The sequence below is a fragment of the Onychostoma macrolepis genome, chromosome 12, assembly GCF_012432095.1.
Source record: "Onychostoma macrolepis isolate SWU-2019 chromosome 12, ASM1243209v1, whole genome shotgun sequence".
Taxonomy (NCBI): domain Eukaryota; kingdom Metazoa; phylum Chordata; class Actinopteri; order Cypriniformes; family Cyprinidae; genus Onychostoma; species Onychostoma macrolepis.
Window position 1 is genome coordinate 18,618,413 of NC_081166.1, and position 20,602 is coordinate 18,639,014.

A 20,602-nucleotide genomic window follows, 5' to 3' on the forward strand; every position below is an offset into this window, starting at 1 on the left:
AAATTCTACAAGCATAAATTGAGCACTAATATTGAATTTACTCTTTTTTTTTATTTTATTCTTGCCTGAACTAAATTATTTAATGTAGAAATTATATTTGTTTTTCTGTAGTATTTACTTCACCACAAAATCATTTTTATCAGTGTTGTCCATCACTAGATTTCAAGGATATTTTTATTCACTCTTGTACAATAAATCATTTTGTGACTGTGTTGGTTCACAAAGAATTCTCACTCACCTGCTCTTGGTTGTCCAGGTTGAGTGTGTCCCAAATGAATTCCTGTGGCAGTAAGAATGGCTCCTCTCCAACACTGGGCCTCTCTGACTCAACTGGTCCGTGTGATGTCACTTTCTCATCTAAAAGAATGAATGCTGTTTGTAGACATGCACACAGTTTATGCTGTTTCTACCTGTGCAACGTGCATTATACCTATCTTAGGGACTGGCTGAGTATCCCAGAAGCGGTATGTGTGTCTTCGAGCCTCTTGTAGGTTCTTTGGAGGCCCATGACCAAAAGAAAACAGGTGTAGGGCTTTCTGAATCTCTTGTTGCTTCTCCTCAGAAAGAGAGTCCAGCTGTGAACAAATTCAACTAATATAAAAAACAGGTAAATATACTCACACTTCTCAAAAGAAAGATCATACACATAGATTATCAGTTACCATTTCAAAAGGGTCTCGCGGCCCCTCTTTAGTCCATGTTTGGCCCTTGTGCTTCTTTGTCTTCTTGCCTTCAGCTCCCCTGTCTTCCTCCAAGCTCTTTTCACTGTATAAAAACAGTACAATGTAAAATAAAATAGAAATAAAAAGAGACAAAAATTAGAATGAATAGATAGATCACTTACAGATATTTCTGTTCAGCCATGAATGTGTTTTCAGGTATTAGAGCAGCAACGATGTGGTCATTCAGCTCTGTAATTGTGGGTGTTTGTGGTGTAGGAGCTTATCTTAATGTGCAGTGAGGGGAAGAAGGAGACACCCAGCCTCCATCATGACCATCCACCAATCCGTTGCCTTCCACACCCTCATGCAGTGATCACTTATCTTTGTGCAGCATTTTAGGCAAGAAGTTTTCGTAGGCTTACTTGGGGAAATATTGGTTCCCCTAATCATTACTTTACATTTCAAGATATTTTTATATCTAAAACATATTTAAAACATGCTGTAATATGCTATAATATGCCAAATACAAGCCCCTATTACAAATTAGCATGATTATGCAATCCAAGTGGCTGCAATGTCAGGATCCTGTTTATATATATATGATATTTTTTTAACAATAACTGTTTAATGCTGTATTTGTATTATTGATATTCAGAAATTATTTACTTTAAATTATTTACATTTAATTGAGATAAGCTATTCTCCTAAACAACCCCTAAACATAACCATTGGTAACCCTTTTTTTTCTTTTTTCAATATATGAGCAACTATATTCTAGGTTTAAATGAAATTTTCTTGGAAAGAAACCACTATAGTTGAACAAACTATAGTTTAAAACTAGAGAACAGTTTCAGAGAAGATTCAGAACCAAACAAATCCAACTTGGTTGAGATCAGGGGCCTCATTTATAAAATGTTGAGCAGAAACCAACCTAAATTTGATCTTATGATCATTTTTCAAATATGCGTAAGTTTGATTCATAGAAGGACAGTACGAACAGAAAACGCACACGCATCTTTCAGATGTGAAATCTATGAATCGCAAATGATCTTCAACTTGCGCGCAATTGAATGCTTTCAGCTCCCTGCCTTGTAAACGACTCCTAACTAATATCATTAACATATAAAATATTACCAATCATCATAATTTAGAACAGCGAGCTGCAAGAACAGCTTACATTTTAAAAAAACCTGCAATACTCCGACAATAAAAAGTGCGTACGTCTGCTCAGACCCTGACGTGATGCTAAGCACTTTTCCACGTCAAAGACCATCTTTATAAATATGAGCACTGGCGTGGATTTAAGCGTACGCACACTCTAAGATCAAATCTGAGTATACGCACGCTTTATAAATGAGGCCCAAGGTTCAACAGGGTCATAGCACTCTCGAAGCATTCTCTGTTAACATAAGGTTTGATCCAGAGTTTACGGGCCTGTCCACTTGGCCACTTGACACTTGCGCAAAACTGCTCCAGGTCAGAAAAGTGACAAAACTTAATGCCCACAACACACAGTAAGCCCACACTGCTTTGGAGCAGTATTTGAGGCTAAGTTTGGCTCATAAGCATATGTAGAAGAGGCAACAACCAAAACACATGAATGTAAACCATTGTGCAACAAGAACAAGCAACAGGGAACTGAATACATATAAATGCATGGCTAAATGAGGAACTAAAGACATAGGTGAAACCAATCCTTAACCACAGAAATAATATCAGGACATCTACAGAAGGAAACAGGAACTAAACACAGGAAAAGAGAAACCAGGAACAAAAATGAAGTGTACAATTCGCACGCTACCCTATCCCAGAATCGTTTGCGCGCAGATTACAACGGAATTCATATTCAAAGAACATGGCGGATGAGAGTTCTGTGGGGGAATTCACATTTAATGTAAGTATTGTGTTTCCATTTACTCAAATACCCAGTCAAACAAGTGTAAAAAGCCAGGTTTTTTATTTTATTTATTTATGTATTTTTATACAAAGCCCACAAACAATAAGACAACCAGTATATAAGGCAATAGTCTTTCACTTTGCTGTGTTTTTGTAGTGCGGTCATGCAAGATATGTCTACAAATGTTTTAACCAAACTTCAGCACATCAGTATTTTTTATGCATGTCCTGCTGTGTCATATTTTCTAATGTTAAGATTGCACCCCTGTCTTAATGTTCCAGTCCGTTTTTTTTATGCCCTTCACTCGCAAACGTCCCTCCGTCTCGTTTACTCGGATGTACATCATTGATTACGTTGCATGAATCTCCACTTCTGGCGGAACCCTTGGAATGGGCTGAACTGGAATGTCCTTAGCTCTCGATCACTTAGAATCAGCTATATGCCGTAACCACCACCACAGCCAGTGGCGTGCACAGACCTCCGGAGGGGCAGGGGGGGGTATGGGTTTTGTCCCCCTCGGCTAGGGGTGGGCGATTTGGCAAAAATATCACAATTTTTTTTTGAAATATCACGATTTACAATAGTATCACAATTCTTTGTCATGTTGGATTTTCTATTTTGCAAGTTGTTTGAGCATTACAGCCAAACTAATTTCCCTACTATAAAGACAAAGCCTTTCAAGGTAACAAAATATAAAAAAGTATGCCGGATATTTAGGCCAAAGTGGGTGAAGATAAAAATCGTTGTCATTATTTTATCTTTGTTATTAAAAAATGAGAGCAAAGATACACATTACAAATACACATAATATATAAATAAAATAAACCGTGTTTTATTTTCAGGTAGTCAATAGGTGTATTTAGCAGGAGCATTCAAGAAATTGAATGAACAAATATAAAAATAAAACACTATATAGATTGATTCCTATTAAAGCAACTGTATTAAAGTTTTTCAGTCAACAGTAGTGAGTGATTTTTCTCTTTGTGTTTGGTGTTTTATTAACATTAAATGAATAATTCACCCCAAAATTAAAATAGGCTAGTGTTTTACTTTTATACCTTCATTTACTCACTCAAAAGTTGTTTTAAACCTGAACGAGTTTCTTCTGCTGAAAATAAATGCTGTTTCGAAGAATGTGTATAACAGTTGCTGGTCTACAGTGACTTCCATACTATTTTTTTCCCTACTGTTAAAGTCAATGTGGACCAGCAACTGTTTGGTTAGCCACATTCTTCAAAAGATCTTCTTTTGTGTTCAGCACAAGAAAGAAATTAATACAGGTTTGGGAAAACATGTGAGTAAATAATGACAGAAATTAAATTTTAGGGTGAACTATCCCTTTAATTACAGTCGGCAGCATGTTTAGTACTGTCCCTTTATGACCTGCACGCATCTAATATACAGGCACGCATGCGTTTCTCTCAGCTGTTTACCTTCATTTTAGACATAACCAACTGAGTCTATACATAAAAATTGTGTGTTTTGACAGTATTAGCACAAAACATAACTTAGTTCAGTAATCAGGCGCTGTTTGACGGGCTTTTTAGAGCACGCGCTTTGGGTGTATGTGCTCAGAAAAGGCGCTCATCAGAACAGCACACGAATGAAACATTTAACCAGTAAGTCTTTGAAGCAGATGCAAATAATATACTTTTGGTGACTGTGAATAAGTGCAGTGTCCCGTGAGAGTAACTCTACCACTGAGTTAACACTGATGTGAATGTGGTGTTGTACAGTAGAGACGGCGGCGCCAGAACTGCAGCTGATAGAATGTGTGCTGAAGTAAGATACTACGATATTTCTTCAAAAAAGCAGATCGTGGAGACATTTTTATAGTCCACCATCAAAAATCGTCATATCGAACACTCCTACCTTCGGCAGAAATCGCACACCGGGAGCACCGGACCGCAAGGGCACTTTACCGTCAGACCTCAAATGGGCAGGGGCTCGAGCCCTGTACAGCACTCAATACTTAGTTGGGGCTCCTTTTGCCTGAATTACTGCAGCAATGCGGCGTGGCATGGATTTGATCAGTCTGTGGCACTGCTCAGGTGTTATGAGAGCCCAGGTTGCTCTGATAGTGGCCTTCAGCTCATCTGCATTGTTTGGTCTGGTGTCTCTCATCTTCCTCTTGACAATACCCCATAGATTCTCTATGGGGTTCAGGTCAGGCGAGTTTGCTGGCCAATCAAGCACAGTAACACCATGGTCATTGAACCAGCTTTTGGTACCTTTGGCAGTGTGGGCAGGTGCCAAGTCCTGCTGGAAAATGAAATCAGCATCTCCATAAAGCTTGTCAACAGAAGGAAGCATGAAGTGCTCTAAAATTTCCTGGTAGATGGCTGCGTTGACTGTGGACATCAGAAAACACAGTGGACCAACACCAGCAGATGACATGGCAGCCCAAATCATCACTGACTGGAAACTTCACACTGGACTTCAAGCAACATGGATTCTGTGCCTCTCCACTCTTCCTTCAGACTCTGGGACCTTGATTTCCAAATGAAATGTAAAATTTACTTTCATTTGAAAAGAGGACTTTGGACCACTGAGCAACAGTCCAGTTCTTTTTCTCCACAGCCCAGTTAAGATGCTTCTGACGTTGTCTCTGGTTCAGAAGTGGCTTGGTAGCCCTTTTCTTGAAGACATCTGAGCGTGGTGACTCTTGATGAATTGACTCCAGCTTCAGTTCTCTCTTTGTGAAGCTCTCCCAAGTGTTTGAATCAGCTTTGCTTGACTGTATTCTCAAGCCTGCGGTCATCCCTGTTGCTTGTGCACCTTTTCCTACCCAAATTCTTCCTTCCAGTCAACTTTGCACTTAATATGCTTTGATACAGCACTCTGTAAACAGCCACACCTTTCAGTAATGACCTTCTGTGACTTACCGTCTTTGTGGAGGGTGTCAATGTTCGTCTTCTGGATCATTTCCAAGTCAGAAGTCTTCCCCATTATTGTGGTTGCAAAGAACAAGAGATACCCAGAATTTATACGTCATTTATTCAAACTCAAATGTAAATATTCTAATATTTTGAGATACTGATTTTTGACTTTCATGAGCTGTAAGCTCTAATCATCAAAATTAAAAGAAATACACATTTGAAATATATCAGTCTGTGTGTAATGAATGAATATAATATACAAGTTTCACTTTTTGAATGGAATTAGTGAAATAAATCAACTTTTTGATGATATTCTAATTATATGACCAGCACCTGTAAAATAATTTCTGCTGCTCGACAGAATACGATACGTCGAAAAACTGAGCCGTATTGGGTCGGACTGTCCGTACGGTATCTGTGACTGGACAAACGACCCAACGAAATGGCCAGAGGTGTCGTTTCCCAAACAAACCTAAGGTCTCCGTACATTAATTAGAATGGTTTGTTTTCCCCCACGGCATAAACGGATATGACTTTTTGTGGGCGTTCCCAGCAATGCCGATCAAGTCAATTGACAATAGGCTTGTTTGAGATGAACAAAATCTGCGCAGAACCGATCACCGGTGATCACCGCGAGATGCATGCCGGTTAGAAAAGTGTCCGAGTTACGTCCGCCTTGCTCTGATGTCATGCTGACCTCTGCCAAAAAACTCTCGCGACGGCGAGGCGGCTGTGTCGGATTAGGTATCTGTTCCACTTCGAGAGGGCAGAACTGTCCGTCTTGACTGTGCTTATTTCACTGCAGCCGCCTACTCTAGCCTACATTTCAGGCGAGGCGCATCTCAAACAAACCTAAAGTTACGCATTGACGGAAGTATGCACGGATGTCTTTTTGGCGGGGGCTGTTGCCATGTTGAATTGTAATTTCGGTGCTCCGCTGATCATGACTTTTCATAGTCGTGACTGCAAGGGAGGGAGCCGGCAAGATGGCGGCGAGGTAGGCGGTTGTGTGTTTGCGCTACAGGGAAATAAAGGTGAAGTGGTGATGTAACCAACTGCTTAAACTGGTGATAACATGGACATAAGTGAAAAAGTCATATAGTTCCCTTTTGACATCTTTATGCATGGGAAAAAGAGGAAAGAAGAAAGTTAAACAAGCTTGGCTTGACAACATGGCTTCCAATGCGTCTGATACGGTTGATCAGTTTGAGGATTCAGCATCGGCCTCTGGTAGCACTGAACTGAAGTTTCAGCGAGATACGGAATCACAATGGTTTGACACATGTCCAGACTTTGATAATGAGGTTGTTGTCGCTGTTCTTTTGGATACTCCTCCGAAGCCAGCAGCGAAAAAATCGAAACACGCAGAATCTAACGCAAGTGGAAACAGTAACGGGGATGTTTTGGCCGCAATACGCGAGCTGGCTTTAAAGCACGACAAGACTTTTCAAAAGATCTCAGCGAATGAAACTACCACCGAAGCAACCTCGAAACAAATCAAGAGTCTAGACGGTGCAACAGCTTATTGTGGATGTCAGCGTTCATAAAGAGGCTCTTAATGGAATCAGAGGTCCACGCTTTGAGAAAGGAAATCAAATCATTGAAAGCAAGTGTACAGGAATGTAGCCATTACAGTTGGACATGGTGTCTAAAGTTGCACGGCATTGCGGAAAAAGATGGAGAGGATGTATGAAGCGTGGTTCTTAAAATACTAGAGAAGATCGCTCCTGGAATCGGAGACAGGCTCCAGGACAGTGTCGATGTCGCTCATCTTCTGGGACCGAAACGAGCGGATGGTAAGGCCAGATCGATCATAATCCTCTTCTCACTGCGTCGCATCCGTGACATGATTTGGGGTGCTGCCAGAGGATGCAAATTTCTAAATGAAAACAGACTGCCCCATCCAGAAGTCACATAGATTGAAATATATTTTTAATAAATATATTTTGATATATTTAAATATCTTACATTCAAATAGAAGAAAATATATTTTATACAATATATTGATAAAACTTTTTATATTGATTTTGACCGCTTTTTAATATTTTTCCACATATATTAAATATATGTAAATATATTTTATCGGAAATATTTACATATATATATTTCCTTTATATGTAAATACATTTAGATATCAGACTATGTAAATATATTAATTTGCAATATATGTCCATATATTAATTTCTAATATTTGTTAACATTACATTTCTATATATTAAAAATATATTTAAATATTTAATTTTGGCTGCTTTTTATATTTTTCACATATATGAAATATATGTAAATATATTTTATCGGAAATATTTATATATATTTACTTCCTTTATATGTAAATACATTTGTACATTTGTTAACATTACATTTCTGTACAAGAAAATACATTTTATACAATAAATGCAAATATATTTTAAAATATTAAAATATTCAATTAAATAAACAAACATGTTTCATAGAATATATTCCCGTTTACTCAAACTTTATGTAAATAAATTAAATCTCCACACATTTAATTATCGAGATTATAATTTGCCCCTTCATAATAAATAGAACTCAAACAACATTTGGACACTGGAAAACTCTCCAGACAATGTAACTTAAAAACAGTGACAATATAAATTGACTTATTAATATAAAGAGTACATTTATCAACACCAGTTCAGCATGAACCTACAAAATTATGAATGCTTATGATGTTTCTGGCACATAAATGAAAGATTGGTAACACTTTATTTTGATGGTCCCTTTTGAACATTCTGTTGACACTAAGTAATGTTGCAACTACATGTCAACAAACACTCATTAGATTATTAGTAGACTGTCGGCTTCATATCTACTGACTCTTTATTGTGATGGTCTCTCAACAGACACTCTACTGACTGTAAGTAACTTTGCAACTACATGCCAACTTATTCCAACCCTAACCCTACCAGTCAACTAATACACTGCTAACAATCTAATGAGAGTTGGTAGAAATGCAGGTGCAATGTTACTTATAGTCAACAGAACATGTTAAAGGGACCATCAAAATAAAGTGAAACCGAAAGATTATCCTTCTGTAAGCATCCAGGGTCAAAACATTATGCACAAATATGCAAGTCTTAGTAGGCATTCAACACACTGTGTTTAAATATTTAAGATCCATCATTAACTATGCACAATTTCTCAACTACTCACATGCTCCCTTATTGAACCTGAATCAAGCATTGTAATGCATCAGCTAATCAGGCCCTTAACCAACCCACTTCCAATAATTAATTGGAAATTTTTTTCAAAAAACAAAAACATTGCATGTTACATTGTTATGCCAGTAGGTGGGTGCAAGAGACTGTCTTAATGAGTTAGTTAACCAATGAAAGAATACTATGAAAATGATATCACTTTATGGATATACAGGAAATGTGGGGGGAACACAAGGTGCACTTCTGAATGGATGTATTATAGCAAACCAAGTTTAATGAATGTCACACTTAACATACAGCATTATGGTCATTTCACACTGCCACAAATTTAGTTTTGTTTGGTCAGTGCGTTCACCCTGCTGGAGTATGGCAAGTGTAAAATGGCTTTTAGGTGTTTTGGAAAAAAAAAAAAAATATATATATATATATATATATATATATATATGAAGAGTTCATTTGCAAAAACCGATAAACGCCACTTTCAAAAAAAACTTTCAAGGCATCGCAAGTTCACGTTTTACTGCAGAAGCCGACAAGGCCCTTGTTGTTTTTGAACAGAAGCCGACAAGTTGATTTTAGCGAATCAGCGCGCTGTATTCAGGTCAGGTGAAAAGGCTACTTTCACTTTGAAAAGACGTGCTAGCTGAGAAGAGTTTCGTCAAAGCTGACTAAAAGTGATCGAGGATGGATAATTTCAATGAACTTGATGAACCTGTGATATCTTCTTCAGGGCGTAAAAGGAAAATACAAGCTTAAACATTTTTATGGAACCTTGCAAAAGCAGCGCGTTACAACGGTGAGGGTGCTTGTGAGATTTTTTTTTCAATATTCAATTAAATTCAATATTGATTTATTGGCATGACTGTAAAAAATACAATATTGCCAAAGCTTGAAATATATGATTTTTTATAAGATTTTTTTTTCTTTAACTACAGAGCAATGCGCAGCTCGGATGCTAGCACTCCAGACCGGTTTGAAAGGAGAAATGCATACAACAAACTACATAATTTCCATAGACTGTAAAAAAAAAAAAAAATGGACGTAGTGTCCTTGACGTCACTCGTAGATTTCTGAAGAGCATTTTTGAAGCCTAAAGTGGGTGGAGCCGGCCGCCGCCATCTTGGAAGCGTGTCACCGTGCGTCACTCCCGGATAATCGAAAATGCACAAAAATACTGAAGCTGAAACCACGCCCGTCTATAGTGATATCACAGCAGTGCTGCCGTGCAAAGACAAAACACCATAACTTTGTTTTTGGTCGAAAATTAGTTATTGATCATTTTGGGACATTAATGACCTCCTTTATCATGTGTTTAAGTATCATGGAGAAAAGCCCCAGAGAAACCAAGGCAGAACACAGTATATCATCAGTTACCGCTCTATGATTTTGTTTTGGAAAGCTCAAAATAGTTACGGTGCTCTGCATTTGTTTGCATTCGTTCGCCAATACTTTGCCAGCCTGGAGTTATACGGTATTCTGTCTTTGTTTTACTGTCCATTAAAATCTACCACGTTTAAATTACGGTATGACTTGTGTACTTCTATATCTGTTGGCACTTCATTAGACAAACAAATTAGAGAGATCGCGATCTAACAAACTGCTCCATCTCAGCAGGCACACAACGTCATAAGACGTTAATATTTGATTAGATTTAGGGTGCGTCGTCAGGTGACCAAAATTCAATGTCAAGCCAATGTCTAATGACAACGTTACTGTGACGTCCAATACCGACGTCAGCTGATGTTGATATTTTGCTGTTTTTAGGTTGTGTTGTAAAGTAACCAAAATCCAGCGTCGAAACAACGTCTCAAGCCAACGTCACATTGTCGTCAAATACTGATATTTAGTCGTCAGGTATGGCAGCCAAAACCCAACGTCTCTTAGACATCATAATGGTAACGTCCACACAACGTCAAATTCTAACATCATTAGACGTTGATCTTTAGTTAGTTTTAGGTTGTGGAATTAACTAACCAAAATCTAACGTCGAGCCAACGTCTTAAACGTCATATTGATGTCATGTACTGACATTTAGTCGTAATTCAAGCATAGACTCGTAAACATGTTGAATTGCATACATAAACATCACAATCGATTACATTACACAACAAACGTTCAAGTATTTCTTGAATTACAATCAACATACCTCGCTACGCTCACCAAGGAATGCAAATCAAATATGATAATCCTTTCGTCATCATCAGACATGCGTCGAATTCATTTCAAAGTGATACAAAGTATAAAATCCACATTAAAACAATATAGGCTCAAACGATCAGCATCTCACATCCACCCGCCATCTTATTAACCCTATTAGTCCACCTGATCACTACGGTGTCCAAGAAGGATGATTTCATGACAAATATTCATGATTTCCGTTTTCAATACGTAAACACACACAAGGTGCAAAAAACATTCAAAATACATAAAATCTGTCAAATCACAAATTAAATTACACAAACATCTTCAGTATTTCATAACACAACTCCTCCATACTTCGTATACTAGGAACATAATTACAATATTTCAAATGGTCCCTTACACTCCCACCAATCATAACATGATAAATACAACCCCAATAAATCATACATGATTTCAAATCTTAAGGGCCATTTAATAATTCACCTTATGCAAAAGAGCATGGAGTTATGTTAACATAATTAGATTAAACATGAATACCCAAATGTGTACGTTTTAATCTTCTACTGCACTGCGTCTTTCACTTTCAAGCAAAAGCACTAACTTTTGAAGTGGTCTTTCTATAATTGAGGGTTTAGATGGAAAATAATGCTTTCCTAATGATCTCTGTCCACTAACTCGCACTTTCACTCTTCGCACTAATCCATCACTGTCCACAGTTGTTTCCACTAATCGTCCCAGCTGCCATTGATTTCTTGGAGAGAGGTCTTCCTTTATCATGACTACATCATTCACCTTGAGATTACACCGTACCACATGCCACTTCTGCCGCATGGAGATGTTCAGAAGATACTCTCTCTTCCACCGACTCCAAAAATGCTCAATCAGATACTGAATACGACGCCAACGTTTGTTACCATACACGTCTTCCCTCACAAATTCCCCTGGAGGAGGAAGAGCAACCTTTGACTTCATTTGAATCAGATGATTAGGTGTTCAAGGCTCAAGGGAACTAGGATCATTTATTCTGTCTACTGTTAAAGGACGACTATTAACAATGGACATGGCCTCATAAAAGAGTGTTCTCTGAGAGAAGCATCATCAAGTCTTCCCAAGCTTTGAGCCAAGGTAACGTTCAATACATTTCGAATGGTACGTATCTGACGCTCCCAAACACCACCAGCATGACTTGCTGATGGAGAATTGAAGACAAACTCACACTGTTCCTCAGCCAAAAACTTCTGCAAAGCCTGGTTATTACATTGTTCAAGTGCTTCCTTTAGTTCATTTCTGGCTCCGATGAAATTCCTGCCTTGATCACAATAGAGTTGGCACACAGCTCCTCTTAGACTAATAAAACACCGCAGGGCATTAATAAAAGAGTCTGTGGAAAGATCTTCCAACATTTCCAAATGGACAGCTCGAGAATAAAAACAGGTGAATATCAGACCATACCTTTTGTATTCTTTACGATTCCTTTTGACAATGAAAGGTCCAAAACAATCCATTTCGCAATATGTAAATGGAGCGGATGCTTCAACTCGCTCTTTAGGGAGCTCAGCCATACGCTGTTCTTCAACTGGCCGCCTCACTTTCCTGCATTGCACACAACTATTTATCAACTTAGCCACCAACTTGTTGCAGCCAAGAATCCAAAAGCCATTTGCTCTGAGCTCCATCTGAGTTTGGCTTCTACCTTGATAGCATATTTGAGAATGGTAATGTAACAAAATAAGCTGAGTAATATGACTATCCTTTGGCAGAATATATGGGTGCCTAAATGCTTCGCTGAGAGACGAATGCTGAAGTCTTCCACCAACGCAAAGTATACCCTCCCTCAAAATTGGATCAAGGTTAAAAAGAGGAAGACTTCCTTCAGTTTCAAGCACCTTTATCTCTTGACTGAATGTCTGCTGTTGGACAAGCTTTATTACGGCTTTAGCAGCACTCTCACGCTCTTTGGAGGTCACAAAGCCAGGACTCTTGCTTTTAGACAGCAATCTCTTAATTCTTGCGACTACCTTAAGAAGTGTTGTCCAAGATGAAAACCTTGACAGATGATCAAGAGTTACTACACAGTCATTACTTCTTGTAACAAAAACCTTAACTGCTTTAACTTCTGGATCACCGACCAGTAAGTCAATTTTTAAATGGATTCTTCATAGATTTCTTCTTTCCACAAGAATTCGGGACCTGACAACCAATTTGTTGACAAGATATCAGATGCACGAAGTCCCCTAGAGGCATAGTCGGCCGGGTTTTCTGACGTATCAACATAGTGCCACTGGTTTAGATTGGTGTTCTCTCTTATCAACTGGACTCGGTTTGCCACGAACACATGGAACCTTCGTGCTTCATTGTTGATATATGAAAGTACAACTTGAGAATCGGTCCAAAAGAACTCTTCATCAATCTCAATATGGAGCTCTGATTTCAGGAGAACACTCAATCTAACAGTTGTCACAGCAGCTGAAAGTTCCAAACGAGGAATACTTGTGACCTTTGATGGAGCAACTCTAGCCTTAGCCATGATTAGACTGCAATGGACTCTATTTTCGTCGTTCTTATATCTCGGGTAAGAACATGCACCATATCCTATACTACTGGTGTCTGAAAAGTAATGCAATTCTATTCTGATAATCTTGCCAAAATCCCGTGGATAGTAACACCTTGGAACTGAGACTTCCTTGAGAAACTGATGGAACATCCTTTCAATATCACATATGATGGCCACTGGTTCCTTTCTGAAACGACAGAGAACTCCCACCAAGGAATTAATCAAATCAGGTCCTTTCAGTAAAGTCCTTGTCAGGTTTCTTTTGATGGTAAACCCCATGGTGAGGAATATACCATACAATATCTCCCACAGATGCTTCTGGGGCCAACTCTGCATCACCATTTCTGATCACCTCTCCATAAAGGTCTTATAATGATCATAAAACTGTTGATTTGCTCTTAATTTTCTCTGTAGATGCTGCATGCGAATGATGGCCAACTTCTTATTGTTTGGTAAGGTGGGAGGACTACAGCCTTTGAATGGGAGCGGCATTTCAAGATGACCATTCTCCTTCTGATGAATACCCTCTCTAAGAAGCTGTATAAAGCGCACATCCTCTTGGGAAACATATTTACCTTCAGAATTCCTTTCACTGAAGTCTGACTCCAGAACTCTCAAAATATCTGTAGCTGATGGAACTGGCATTTCTCTCACTAAAACTCTGTGCACAAATCTTTGACCTCCTTGCCTATCCAGATGAGGATTGACTGCTCCTATTATACTCCATCCCAACTCAGTCTTCTGTGCAAATGGTTCATTTTCTCCTCCTATGACAATTTCAAGAGGAGCCAAAGCCAAAGGACAATCATATCCAATTAATAGTCCCACATCACAATCTTGAAGTGATGGCAGTTTATTTGCAAGATGTTGAAGATGAGGCCATAGCAAAGCTGTGGCTCTAGTTGGTATACAAGACGTATCAATGGGAATAAAATCATGTGTATATGTTTGCTGCAACGATATATGTTTTTCAGAATGAAAACCTCGAATTCGCAGTCCATGCACACCTTGACTAGCTATTACAGTATCTATGGCAGTCAATGTGCTTAGCTTCAGTTGCAATGATTGAGTATTTACATTCAACTCTCGAATGAGATCTTCCAAAACAAAGCTTGAATCGCTTTGCGTATCAAGAAGAGCATATGTAAGAATTTCTTTCTGAGGTTTATTTACAGATGACAAGAAAACAGGGACAATGCTAGAGGTAGCAGAAGCATTACGAACTAGCGCACAAGACACAACTCTGTGGACATCCTGACCAGTTTCTCCTTCTAGGGGAGTAGAAACTCCATTCACCACTTCCCTAATCCTCCATTCCCTTCTTCATGCAAACAGGTTGGATGGCGTCGGCCACATATTCCACAGATATGTCGTGTTCTACAATCTTTAGTAACATGTCCTTTCCGTAAACAACCAAAACACAAATGATTTTGATGTATAAATGATCTTTTATCTCCCATTGACTTTAAAGCAAAAGCCGGGCACTTCACAATTCCATGAAGCTCTTCTTTACAAGCAAGACATGGCAGCTTTGGCTTAAAAATCGATGGCCTTTCCCAAGTCTTCAATTTGTGATCTTTCATTTGGGCACTCGTACTAAAAGTCTTTGCTTTTTTGGACAGCTTGTCATCTACTGATCTACAGCTCAGCGAAAGGGAAGAAGTGATGGGATTACAAGCGATACAAGCTTCCTTCTGTACAAACTCAGCAAAGCATTTGTTGGATATTCTCCAGATGCATCAAGTTCTTCTACAACAATTCTACTCCATTTACGTACAGACCAATCTGGTAATTTCTTCAACAGTTTATGATTCTCCTCACTATCATTTAAAATGGCCAATCCTTTAACATGGGGCATAGCCTCTGCACACCCCTTTAAAGAATTTGCAAAATCTCTCAGTGCCAAAGAATCATTTGGACCAATCTTAGGCCACTTCATAAGCTTGTCTCGATAGGCTTTCTGCACAACAAATGGATTTCCATACCTGTCCTTTAAAACTGACCAGGCACCCTCATATGCATCCTCAGAGCTCCGATAGAAGAATCCCTCTACGGCTTTGCGTGCTTCTCCTGTAAGATAGCTTTTCAAATACAGCATCTTTTCACTAACAGGGATAGGTTTTCTATCAATCAAAGCTGTGAATGACATCTTAAAATCTACAAACTTCAGTGGATCACCAGCGAAAATAGTTGGTTCAGGAACAGGCAGACGATTCAAGCTTAATGAGCTTACAATTGCTTCTGCTAAATTAGCTGATAAATTCTGAGATGTAGCATGCGATTGAGGTAATACCGCTGTTGTATGTCCATTTAAATTTGCATCCAAAGTTGTTCCAGCAGTGAAAATAGTTGTATTAGGTTCTCTCGTAACATTATCTTCAATTTGATTATATGTTGGAACCCGGGCTGCAGCAACCTTAACATCCATATCCACTTGCATCATTTTTAACTTTGTTCTCTCCTCTTCTAACTTCAGCTAATTTTCAGATTGCTTTCGTTTAATTTCTGCCATCATCTGTGACTCATGAAGTTTCTGTTCACTTTCAAGCTTACTGAGTTTAACTGTCTGAGCTTGTATCTCTTGCATGGACTTTGCTTGTTCCAATTTAGCTGCAAGATCTGCTTCTGCATCTACTCCATTGCTAGAGGCTTTAGAACTAATGACTGACGGATTGTCTAATTTCTCTGACATGACGCTTTCTGTGTTTGTATTGCCAAAAATAGATTTATATTCATCTTTATTTAAAATCATTCGCACTCTTTCCTTTTCAACTTCTTCTTTAAAAGTCCCCTGATCTAGGCCAACTTCAAATCGTTTAGAGACAAGATCACATATCTCTGTAGTTAGTGTATTACAAGCATCCATTTTTTGCACAACGTCTAAGGTATTAAGAGAATTGCGTTGAAGAACTTCATAAGTTTGATTTACACAATCATATCCACCTTGAACAGTTTTATTTATATCATCGAGGTCATCTTTCACACAAAATCCCTTAAGTCTTATCCTAGCTACTCTCGCTACCTTCTTCCAGGATTCATAAGCTCTCAAAAATGCCTTTAAATGTTTTTTCACTTTCTGTTCATGCATCTGTTTACCTTTCTCTGTAAGCGGTCGTTCACAAGAACTAGAGCAAACTTTCTGCTTGACAATGAGCTTCTCATCTACTTTTCCTATTAAAGGTTCTTCTACAGGACTTAAGGTTTCCCCACAAACAAGATTTCCCTTTTCCTCCAACAATGACATTATGTTTTTCAAGCAGGATTAGCAACTTCAACTTCAATCATTAAATACTTCAACTTCTATAGATAAAAAAAATGATGCTTAACACCTTTTAAATTACCTATTCAAGGAAACTTCAACAAGGTTATGAACAATTTCAAATTTAAGGATGAAAATCATTTAACATTTCCCAAATAACCATCACATTTAACAACACTTCATTCTTAAACATTTGAGCCTATAATTCAATTCAATCAGGATATCACAATAACAATTAAATCCGACATCCGACGATTTACTTAATATTCATTAAAGGTCTCTCACCGCATCTGCAGTCACTGCTTGCTTAGAGTATCAATTTACAGTCTTGCCTGAATACGTGGAGCAACCAATACCGAATCCCCAATGGTTCGAAGACAAGTTTGTAGCATAGCAGACGACCCAGATGAAGTGTCGAGTTTTCACTGTAGCAGTCCCTTGGATCCGAGAGCCTCAACTGATGCGTGGGGTTTCCTTAAATTCACCACGACGACAACGCAATGTATTCAAACAGCATCTTTATTCCGTACACCTTGAAGCGACTCACAACACCCCACAGCACCGTGAAAACTCTTTTAACACATACAAATAACAAGATTCATAATTCAAGCATAGACTCGTAAACATGTTGAATTGCATAAATAAACATCACAATCGATTACATTACACAACATACGTTCAAGTATTTCTTTAATTACAATCAACATACCTCGCTACGCTCACCAAGGAATGCAAATCAAATATGATAATCCTTTCGTTATCATCAGACGTGCGTCGAATTCATTTCAAAGTGATACGAAGTGTAAAATCCACATTAAAACAATATAGGCTCAAATGATCAGCGTCTTACATCCACCCGCCATCTTATTAACTCTATTAGTCCACCTGATCACTACGGTGTCCAAGAAGGACAATTTCAAGACAAATATTCATGATTTCCGGTTTCAATACGTAAACACACACAAGGTGCAAAAAACATTCAAAATACATAAAATCTGTCAAATCACAAATTAAATTACACAAACATCTTCAATATTTCATAACACAACTCCTCCATACTTCGTATACTAGGAACATAATTACAATATTTCAAATGGTCCCTTACAGACATTGATCTTTTGTTAGTTTTAGGTTGTTGAATTAACTAACCGAAATCAAACGTCGAGTCGACGTCTTAAGCTAACGTCATATTGATGTCAAATACTGATATTTAGTCGTCAGGAATGGCAACCAAAACCCAACGTCTCGTAGACGTTATATTGGTAATGTCCACACAACGTCAAACTCTAACATCATTAGACGTTGATCTTTTGTTAGTTTCATGTTGTGGCATTAACTAAACCAATTCTAACATTGAGCCAACGTCTTAAGCCAACATCATACTGATGTCAAATTCTGACATTTAGTCATGAGGTACACTGTAATGTAACTGTACATATTTACAGTATTTTTCTGTTATTTTAAATTATAAGTACAATTCTGTAAAACAACATAAAGAACCTGAGAAAGAACCTGAGCACGCAAAAGAGGCAACATGTGAACTGCTCTGCTATCACAAGACATAATGCACGGATCCAATAGCCTATACAAATGCGTTTTCTTTCTCAACTGTTCACATTTATTTAACAAAAAAACCTGGATACTCGCCAGGACAGCCATTTTTGAGTAATTTTGTGTGTATTTGGCCAACTCAACAAACTACGAAAAATAGCTCAATATGATACTCGCTAGGCGACTTTGGATGTGACTGTGAGCCCTCAGCCTTGAAACAGCCTCTGGAGCACGCCAGTACCAATTAGCTTAAAAAGACGTGCAAATTAGGCCTATACATTTTTGTGACGATGCAAAAATGACCCGATTAAGCTAGTGACAATTGTGTCGACTGTCCTGAAATGCGAGCGAAAGTCTTGCATCAGCCTCAGCGTGCAGCATCTTGTTGTTTTGCAGACGAGATGCGCTGATGTGAATAGCGCTTTGAGAGAGTGAAAGAGAGAAGAGCAGTCCAGCTGAATCACTCAGCTGTTTTCAAATGACTGATTTAATCTGCTAGTTTGTGTGGATTTATTTACCCATACAGGGCTCTAGACTCATTCTTCCCACTAGTCGCACTTTTGCGACTAGTCTAACTTTCTCAGTTGGTCGCAGGAGCACATAATTTGGCCGCAATTTGTTTTGTTTTTTTTGCTACAACATTTGATTAATCAATGCATGCTGATGACCTTTTATCATAGTTTATATTATAGTTATATGGTAACGAAAGTCTTCAACATTCAACCCATTCTTTTTCATCAGTATTATTTGTGATTTAAATTTTGTGAACAGGAATTATTTTTTCGTGCGCTTTAACTTTCAATTTCAAATTCGAGATCTTGGCGTCCTGTTTTACAAGAAAAGATAATTGTCTGTTTTGATTATATCTATACACCTTTCACTTTTTAAGACTAAAACAAAAGATGGATTCATTGTTATTCTTAATTAAAAAGCACAACAACAATAAAAGAGTAGGTTACAATGACAAACTAGCTTACATATAATTTATTAACAAAAACTAATAAGACGAGGCATAGGACACATCACATGCTGTATTATATAGCGACTAATATATTACAGAATGTTTAGCAAACACTGAGTAATCAAATAAATAATAATATAAAAAAAATAAGGAAAGCCTCCATAGCATAATGTGAGATAAACAGCAAAGATGCAAGCTTTTCAAAACAAAAAAACAAAAAGAAAAGTATAACTAAACTGCATGTTTTTTTTCTACAAGAATGCCAACATGTTCACCTTCTCTGGTTTAAGAAGCAGTCTTTTACTTTAGTTTGAAAACCAAATCCTCAGTTCCTTCGCGCTCGTGCTGATGCAGCGAGTATAAACCAGGCTCTACACCTGAAGCGCTCGCTGTTACGTGGCTGACGAGACGTGAGATGTGCGGATCCATATGCAAGCTTTTATTGATCAGAGACGTGGTCATAACAGGCAGGGTCAAATAATGGCAGACAGGTATATATAGGCAATGCAAAGAGTTATCTGAAACAGGGGTGAGTCAGGCGACAGCGAACAGTATCAAGAGGGCTAGACAAGAGAGGTAAACCAAAAACGTGAGCGATAGTCCAGGCAGGGGAAAACACAATCTGACAAAGGCAAGGCAAGACTAGGGAAACTAACGGGGCTCCGTAGGGCAGAGATAATGCATACAATACTCGGCAGTGGCGGAAGGAAAGTCCAGGGTTGAAATAGAGTGTATGATTAGTGAGAGCTGTGTGTGCAATCAGTGCAATTGTAATATGTGACAGCTGTGTGATCTGTGCGATGGATGATGGTGAGTGAGTGACCTCTGGTGGTGAGTGAATGGAAGTACAGACCAGATTCGTGACACTCGCGCTGAAAGCGCCTCTCTTCACGTGATCAGTGAAATCTGACTCCTACAATGTGCTGCGGCTCTGCAGCTCGCGCTGTATGAAGCAGACCCTTTGGAGCAGCGCAGACCATGCACTCGCACAAGTGCGACCATGTCAAATTTTAACTAGCACAGTCTAGAGCCCTGCCATATAACTTACTTGCTATATTGAATAAATGTTTGCAGGAATTTCCCTCATTATAAACTTAAAGCTGCGGGGATGAGTAAAACTGTGATATACACACAATCCCCCACAAAATTCTAGACAGGATTAATTATAACTCTATTACAGAGATTTGTGAAATAAAATTCCATTATTTTTTAGTAGTATTAGTAGTATTTAGTAGTATGTTTTAGTTTTTAGATGAGGCAGTGTGTAATGACGATGTTGTGGCCATGATTTAAAGTGACTATACTTGTGTTTTTAAATATTTTTTTTATATCGCGGAATGTAAATATCCGCGTAACATGTCGTTTTAATAGAGAAACATGCATGAATGACAGAATAAATAGCGGGACATGTATGATGTTAATATGGGTTAAGTACAGAAGGCCGCCATTTGCTGATCTTATTTTTAATAACAGAATGAAATAGTAAAAATAACTAACGTTATATTGTTATTTTATTGT

The 20,602-nt window shown here is 38.2% G+C and overlaps 1 protein-coding gene across 2 annotated transcripts in view; it reads right to left on the bottom strand.

The window, feature by feature from the left end:
* nmt1b (N-myristoyltransferase 1b) overlaps nt 1-971 on the bottom strand; it is a 49,700-nt gene extending 48,729 nt beyond the window's left edge. For both annotated transcript variants that reach the window (XM_058793472.1, XM_058793473.1), the window contains exons 1-4: nt 845-971; nt 663-765; nt 431-575; nt 239-357 (exon numbers count right to left, since the gene is read on the bottom strand). In XM_058793472.1, the coding sequence (XP_058649455.1) occupies nt 239-357; nt 431-575; nt 663-765; nt 845-864 (387 nt within the window). In that variant the 5' untranslated portion in view covers nt 865-971. The remainder of the gene's footprint in view (nt 1-238; nt 358-430; nt 576-662; nt 766-844) is intronic.
* Nucleotides 972-20,602: the final 19,631 nt, after the last annotated feature.